Genomic DNA, 8,535 nt, shown 5'->3' with positions numbered 1-8,535 from the left:
AGTAGAGGAGGAAGCATTGGTCTGTGGTCAAAGAATAAATTCTCTGCTGGGCGGCCTTTGAGGGCCACCAGTCCAGTGCTACAAACTGGCTATATTTAAACATTTCAGTCTTTGTAAACATAGTGGGAAAAAACAAAAAAGCAATATGAGTGCCGATTCACACTAGGTCGGTCCGACTTAGGGGGGCGACCTGTGAAGTCGCGTGCAGCGCGACTTCGGCGTGACTTGCATGGACTTCATAAAATGAATGTCAATGCAAATCACCTCCAGGTCGCCCCGAAGTAGTACAGGCAGTGGCGTAGCGTGGGTTGTCAGCACCCGGGGCAAGGCAAGTAATTTGCGCCCCCCTAACCCGCGGCATTTTAGCACTCGAGTCTCTTCCACTAGATTAGTTAAAGAAACCCTTACCTCCTAAGCACATGTATTGTTTGTTATGAAAATACTGATGTAATTAAAGTAAAATGCATTTAAATACAAGTTTGAATGACCAGCGTGCCCCCTTTCAATGCAGAATGACCAGCGTGCCCCCTTTCAATGCAGAGTGACCAGCGTGCCCCCTTTCAATGCAGAATGACCAGCGTGCCCTCTTTCAATGCAGAGTGACCAGTGTGCCCCCTTTCAATGCAGAATGACCAGCGTGCCCCCTTTCAATGCAGACAGACCAGCGTGCCCCCTTTCAATGCAGAGAGACCAGCGTGCCCCCTTTCAATGCAGAATGACCAGCGTGCCCCCTTTCAATGCAGAATGACCAGCGTGCCCCCTTTCAATGCAGAATGACCAGTGTGCCCCCATTCAATGCAGAGAGACCAGCGTGCCCCCTTTCAATGCAGAGAGACCAGCGTGCCCTCTTTCAATGCAGAGAGACCAGCGTGCCCCCTCTCAATGCATAATGACCAGCGTGCCCCCCTTCAATGCAGAGAGATCATCGTGCCCCCTTTTAATGCAGAGAGATCATCGTGCCCCCTTTCAATGCAGAGAGACCAGCGTGCCCCCTTCAATGCAGAGAGACTTACCTGCAGCGGCTCCTCCCGCCCCCTCCTCGGCCAATGACATGCATTCGCCTTTCGGCCAATCAGGAAGCGGGTCTTGGAATTTTCATTCGCTATTGTCACACAATGGGTCCACCCTTTTTTGAAGCCTATTAGAGCGCCAGGCTGCTTACTCACTCGCTGCTAAACTGACTGAGCAGTGAGGACAGGCAGCATAGGCGGAGCTTGGCTTACAACGCCACCCCACCCTACACCAATGGACAGGTGAGGCACAGTCCAGCCCCGCCCCGACCCGCCATTTTCAGCCATAGGGCGGCCGCGCTGGACATCTCCCAGCCTAAAGATGGAGGCAGCCGCAGACAGTGTATGTCAGAGTCAGACAGACAGAGTGACACTGCGGATGCGCCCCCCCAGATGTTGCACCCGGTGCGGCTGGCCCCCCCTGCACCCCCCACGCTACGCCACTGAGTACAGGACCCTTTTTCTAAGTCGGAGCGACTTGTGTCACTCCTATTAGAATGGCTCCTGTACTACACAATGGGAGCGTGACGGACCGCGACTTGTCAGGCTGACAAGTCGCGGTCCAAGTCGGATCAGTGTGAACCAACACTGAAGGAGATAAAAAAGTAGCATTTTATCAGAAGGAAAAACAAGCACATGGCAAATTAAAATAAAGTAGTGGTCATGGTTGAGCTCCGAACAGTAGGCCCAGCTTCAGTGGCTCCCTTCATAGCATTTTACTTTTGCTAAGCCTTAACTATCTAGGTAGTGTGCATAAGCCAAGTTAGCAACAGCACACTGGGGCTTATTATGAAAAGTATGTTAAGAAGAAATCTATTACACTGATATATTGATACATTTGTCATACTATTTAGATGGTGTTGGGGGAGGAGCCTAACAGTGTGTGCATCTCAGCTTACAAAGCAGAGGTTATCCATGTACGGCATGGACGGCTGTATTATCAGTGTGGTGAGAGTGCCTCTGCTGTTCTGGGGAAGCTGACAGGCTATTTTCATGACTGAATGTCTTGTTGCTAACATGTAAGTGCATTCATGTTTCTAATAAATGAAGGTGCGTTTACAATGCTACACTATATAGTATTTCTTTTTACTTGGTTTCTGAGAAACTAAAAGGAAGGGCAACCCAAGCACAGGTGAGCTGGCCTCCACCTGATTTATTGCTTCTTGAATCGATACACCTGTTGCCAGGTTTTTCCAAAACAATTTTGCCTTTCTTGAGGCTGCATTCACACCTGAGCGTATCTTTTTCAGGCGTTTTTTGGTCCTTTTTGTAGGCTTTTTTTGGAGCGTTTTTTGGGCGTTTCTCTGGTGTTTGTTGGGCGTTTTAAGGGCGTTTATAATCATGTTTTTGGGGGGTTTTTTGCAGGCGTTTTGATTTATGTATAAAAATGGGTGTGTTAAAAGGGGTGGAGACCACCTGTGTGTTTGAAAAACACCTGTGAAACGCCGGTGAAACGCCAATAGCGGTGTTTTAATGCATTCTTATGGGACCAGAACAGCTCTTGATCAGCCCAAAAAGAAGCTACAGGCTTTTGCTTCAGGGGACAAAACGCTCAGATGTGAACAGGGGCCATTGAAATGAATGGGATTTTGATTGTTGGGCGTTTTGGATTTTCACAGATGAGCATTTTATGGGCTGAAAAACGCTCAGGTGTGAACAGGGCCTGAGAGAAGTTGGCAATAAAAGTTAGTGAGTGTGGGGTTGATTTACTAAAACTGGAGAGTGCAGAATCTAGTGAAGCTCTGCATAGAAACCAATCTGCTTCCATTTTTTGTCAAAGCATAATTGAACAAGCTAAAGTTAGAATATGATTGGCTACCATGCACAGCTGCATCAGATTTTGCACTCTCCAGTTTTATTAAATCAACCCCTGTGTGTCCAACATGTGGTGGAGGAAAGCTGTAGTCACTTTTGTTTATCTAATAAGAAGAGGATGTTTGTGAACACTACAGGATAGGGACCGTGTTTGTTTTAGGCTGGGTTCACACTGATGCAAATTGGATGTGGGGTTTCCCTGCATCCAATTCGCATGACAGGAGACTGTGACCGATTCCTAATGGAGCCGGTTCACACATCTCCCGTGCGACCGCGGAGTGCATTGCACAAGGGTCCTGTGTGTCTTTGGCTCTGTTTCAGGTCCGAATTAAGGCAAAAATTCAGGCCTGGTTTGTCCCTGAAATGGAGACTAGGGATGCACCGGAGCCCTGCTTTGAGCCGCGTCCGCGCACAGTGTGAACCTAGCCTTAAGATTATATTCATACTTTATGAATACTTTATTTGAAAAAACATGTATTTTGCAATTTAAATACAGTTTAAAATGTAGTTCAGTGAAACACCTACTCACACTGCTGTAAATATGTATGTACAGGTTTTCATTCCTCACCTCGCGCTCTGTCAGATTTCATCCTCCGTATTCTCTGCCAGGAATTATGGCAGATACAGAGGTAGACACCACCAACGCCCCCGCCGAGGTTCCCGCCGCCAAGGATCTTAAAGAGAAGAAGGAAGTAGTAGAGGAGCCGGAGAAGAAAGAGAACGGGAGCAACAAAGCGAAGAACGGAACCGAGGAGAACGGTACAGAACACAGCAAAGATAACCCAGAGGATGCTGAAGAGGAGGAGGGTGAAGTAGAAGGAGAGGGTGAGGGTGAAGATGAGGAAGAGGAGGAGGAAGGTGAAGGTGATGAGCCTGAATCTGATGGACATTCTGTGAAACGTGCAGCAGAAGAAGAAGAGAAGGAAACCGAAGTTAAAAAACAGAAGACAGAAAACGGAGATTCCACAGAAGTGAAAGAGTCCACCTAATTCCATCCCCTCCCCCGATCCCAGATATTTTATAGCTTAACCCCGTACACACGTACCGATTGTCGGCCGAGCGATCGGCCGTCTTTTGTCCAGTGTTGTTTTGTTGGTTGAAATGTGCTCTAGACTGCACACGAATTTTGTCGGCCAACAACAATCAACTTCAGAAGTGATGTCATGTTCTGGTCTACTTTCCGTGTGTTTTTTCTTCTCTGAGCATGCCCAGTCTTGCTCATCTGGCTTTTGTCGGCCGAAATCTGTACTGACTGACGAACAATCGGCCGTTCTTTGTTGGCAACAAAAATTTTATAGCCTGCACACCAGATTTTGTTCAGCCGAAAAGTCGCAGTTGGTTGTCGGAAGCATCATACTAACAAGCCGACAATCGGCCGATCGGAAGTTGGCTGAATATTTACGGCCGACAATCGGTACGTGTGTACGGGGCTTAAGTGAAATGGTTGAATTTAACTTGTAGAGGACGTGCTTTATATCTGTACATTTTACGGTACGATGAATTTTTATATACTGTAAACCCACATGCACTAGAGGACCTTTACCATCATCACAGCCAAGATAGCGCTAAGGTTTTATTTTGTAAAATGTTATTTATTGGTGCTTTGTTTGTACTGGTTGATTGCTACAATAGAAAAAAGATCTGATTTTTTTTTTTGTTTTCAGTGGTTGATAAAGCTTTGCTTGATTTCTCTGTCCATCTATGAAGCGGCAGGGGAGGGGCGGCGTGTGTTGGGAGTGAAGCTGCTTTCTTGTAATATAACGGTGTTTAGAATAGAATGTTCTCCATATGCAAAGAAGGCCAAAGAAATCCCCGGAAGGGAAAGCTGGGCATTCCGTATAGATCTTTGGACTCTGAGATTATTGTTCACTATATAGTTTTTGGTGCAAAAAAATAAAAAAGCAGAAGTTTGGGGAAATGTCAAGATTCTTTATTTAATTTTTTTTCCCTCTGTATCCTAATGTACTATGGAAGTGTGTATGGCAGAGATTTCTGAGGATAGACAGTCTTCTTGTCATTATATAACCGTATACCTCATTAGTTGATGCTTGACCACTACTTTGTATATTCAGGTTAAGTGCTACAAATAAATCTTTCTTTTATATATATATATATATATAAAAAAAAAAAAATATATATATATATATATATATATATATATATATATATATATATATATATATATATATATATGGGGCAGTAGACAGAGCATATATTATTAACACTAATAATTAATCACTGGACTCCAAAAAAACACTCCTTTGGGGAATCAATAGGCTGCGGCCCTTTATTATTGGTATTCAACAACTGGTATTTATAACAAATATACTATATAATTTTCATCAAACGTGTTAAACAACACATATTTCAGCTCTGCTGTTAAAGCTTGAGTCAATCAACTTATAGACCCCTTTCATTGAAAGGGCAAAAACCTCATAATCAGAATCACGACATGGGTGGGAGGGCAGTATGTGCTTCTATCTTCAATTCCTGCTGACTGTCCTGATGACGCATTCTTTTTCTCTTTCATAGGGGCTACCTTGAGCCAAGACCATTGGACACAGTATAAGCTTCAAAACACACCAATCACAGGTAAGTTTAACATTAATATTATACTCCCCTTTTTTACTAACTGTCTGCCCCACCTTCCACTTTCATTCTTTGCTAATGATATGTTGTGAGAATAAGCTTTAAATGTAGAACTTTCAAAGACTCAGTCCACTTGCCAACTTGTGTTCGAAGGCTTTCTACCTTTATTCATCAAGAAACGTTCCTTAAGGCCCCTTTTACACATGCGGACCATTCATCTGTTTTTTATCCATCCGTTGACGGATGAAAAATGGACATCAATGCATTCCTATAGAAAAACATGTAAATGGCAGACATCCCAACCTGCCAAAACTCATTTCAGGGAGGTGGCAAAGTCACTTCAGGGAGGTGCGCCCCCCCCCGCACGAACGCCTGCGCCGCCGCCCCCCCCCCCCCCCACGCACGCCTGCGCCGCACCCCCCCTTTCCAATTTAACACAACCAGAGAATAATGAAATGAAATGTAATCAGTATACCTGGTCACTGATGCTGGTACTGTTCACTGGTGCTGGTACTGTACTGGTCTGGTAACTGGTGCGGGTGCTGGACACTGGTGCTGGACACTGATGCTGGTACTGGACACTGATGCTTGTACTGGACACTGATGCTTATACTGGTCACTGGTGCGGGTCACTGGTGCTGGTGCCGGTCACTGGTGCTGGTACCGGTCACTGGTGCTGGTACTGGTCACTGGTGCTCATACTGGCCTGGTCACTGGTGCCGGTACTGGTCACTGGTGCTGGTACTGGTGCTGGTAATGGTCACTGGTGCTAGTACTGGTCACTGGTGCTGGTACTGGTTCTGGTACTGGTCACTGGTTCTGGTACTGGCCTGGTCACTGGTGCTGGTCACTGGTGCTGGTGCTGGTCACTGGTGCTGGTCACTGGTGCTGGTACTGGTCACTGGTGCTGGTACTGGTGCTGGTACTGGTCACTGGTGCTGGTACTGGTCACTGGTGCTGGTACTGGCCTGGTCACTGGACACTGGTGCTGGACACTGATGCTGGTACTGGACACTGATGCTTGTACTGGTCACTGGTGCTGGTCACTGGTGCGGGTATGTGTCACTGGTGCTGGTACCAGTCACTGGTGCTGGTACCGGTCACTGGTGCTGGTCACTGGTGCTCATACTGGCCTGGTCACTGGTGCTGGTACTGGTCGCTGGTACTGGTCACTGGTGCTGGTACTGGTGCTGGTACTGGTGCTGGTACTGGTACCGGTCACTGGTGCTGGCCTGGTCACTGGTGCTGGTACTGGCCTGGTCACTGGTGCTGGTGCTGGTACTGGTCACTGGTGCTGGTCATTGGTGCTGGTACTGGTCACTGGTGCTGGTACTGGTACTGGTCACTGGTGCTGGTACTGGTCACTGGTGCTGGTACTAGCCTGGTCACTGGTGCTGGCCTGGTCACTTGCTGGTACTGGTCACTGGTGCTGGTCACAAGTGCTGGTCATTTGCTGGTACTGGTCTCAGGTGCTGGCTCTCTGGTGCTGCGCTCAGGTTAGGTCACTGTGTCTGTCACAGAGTGGGGTGTCACAGTGATCGGTCCCGCGTGCCAAAATGCCTCCTGGAGTAGAAGATGTGGCTGTAGTAGAGAGCAAAGCCGCTGCTTGTTCTCTGCAGCTCCTCCCACGGACTCATATCACTCCGCCTGTGAGCCGGATCTACTTCGGCTCCGACATGATTTCTCTGTGCAGGCTCAGCTTGCTGACAGCTGACACAGTCTTCTGCCTGCATCGATGAGTCATCTCATCTGACTCACTGTGACTGACTCACACACACAGCCGGGATATTGCCCTGAGCTCGCGGGTGTCCGTGAGCTCAGGGCGGATAGCGGGAGTCTCCCGCGACTTGCGGGAGACTTGAGATGTCTGAAATGGATGATCATCCATTTACTTAAGTTTTCATCTGCTTCGGTGATGAAACAGCTCTATTTCTCTGTCGCTCATTGACAGACGTAGTCTTCTTGATTCACAAGAACTGGGTTATGTTGTCTCCGCAGGAGCAGGACTAGGCAGAAAGAAAAAACGTTCTGGCTCCACCTTAGGGGCAGTCCCTGAGGGTATATCCTCCCTCTCTCTGCTACAAGGCATCAGTTTTTTTCTGTCTAGTCAGGAGTAAGGACCTAAGTTCCTTGCTGGGATCTTTTTGGTCCTGGCAAGATTTTTTCTTTAGAAAAAATATTTTTTAGGTAGTTTTCTCCAGTGTTTTTTTCCTGTGAGATCTTCAAGCAAATACGCCGGACTGGGCGACACTAGTGGTCACCCCAGCCGGCCTACGAGCGCGCGCAGACCATTGCATTGCGCTTGGTCGGCCGCGACACATTCAAGTAAGTATGCGGGGCCGGGCGACGGGCTGGATGTTGAGATCCAGTGGTTACCCCGGTTTCTGCCTACGAGCGCGTGCAGACCAGAGCTCCGCGCTGGTTTGGCCGCGACGGAGTCCCATTGGAGGGACTGACCTTGCGAGTTAAAAGTCTTGCTTGGACGCCAGGAACCAGAGAGTCGAGGCGTCCGGAGTGGTCCACAACCCCCCACCCCGGTGGAGAGGGTATTGGGAAGAGAGGGTGCCTGCCGGTTCGGTATGGTGAGTAAACGTTCCCTTTTTTCCTCGTTATGAGGCAGTATGAATTATGGGCCCCTCCATACATGGTCAGTATATATCTGACACTAAAAGTCCCCCTTGTAAATACAGTATGTGTTTGGTGGGAAGTGGACTTGGTTTGAGAGCTAACACTCTACCCAGCAGACTGTAGTATTACAGCAGACATAGGAGGTATAATCCTACCTTAATTGTAGTGTACCTCCTGCAGATCGATAAACCGCCACTTAGCAGAAATGCCGGTGGATGTGCTGGGAAAAACGATTTCGGCAGTCCGCCGCCATTTTGCCGTAGACCGGGTGCATGAATGTCCTCAGGTCACGCCGGCCGCCATGTTTTTGGAGTCTATTGTCTCCCGTATGGGGGCGGCCATGTTTGATGAGCCCAGCTACCTCGTGGAGAGCTGGGAACACCGGAAGGCGTACACAGGGGGCGGAGCCACGTCCTTCTACCCGGGAAAACGAACACAGCTCTTTCCAGTCTGTAAAAGACAGACGCTGACTGCAGTTGGTTGGAAACTTCTC

General features: G+C 48.0%; 1 protein-coding gene across 1 annotated transcript; it reads left to right on the top strand.

The window, feature by feature from the left end:
- The first annotated feature begins 3,431 nt into the window (after positions 1 to 3,431).
- LOC309554024 (uncharacterized protein) lies at positions 3,432 to 3,848 on the top strand. Its single transcript, XM_082255544.1, has one exon. It carries the CDS (start codon positions 3,440 to 3,442, stop codon positions 3,812 to 3,814), a length of 375 nt encoding a protein of 124 aa, XP_082111670.1. The 5' UTR covers positions 3,432 to 3,439; the 3' UTR covers positions 3,815 to 3,848.
- Positions 3,849 to 8,535: the final 4,687 nt, after the last annotated feature.

The sequence above is a fragment of the Pelophylax lessonae genome (genome assembly GCF_965119305.1).
Source record: "Pelophylax lessonae genome assembly, chromosome: 4".
Taxonomy (NCBI): Eukaryota; Metazoa; Chordata; class Amphibia; order Anura; family Ranidae; genus Pelophylax; species Pelophylax lessonae.
Note: the sequence above shows the minus strand (reverse complement) of the source record. Positions and strands in the feature narration are given on the sequence as shown.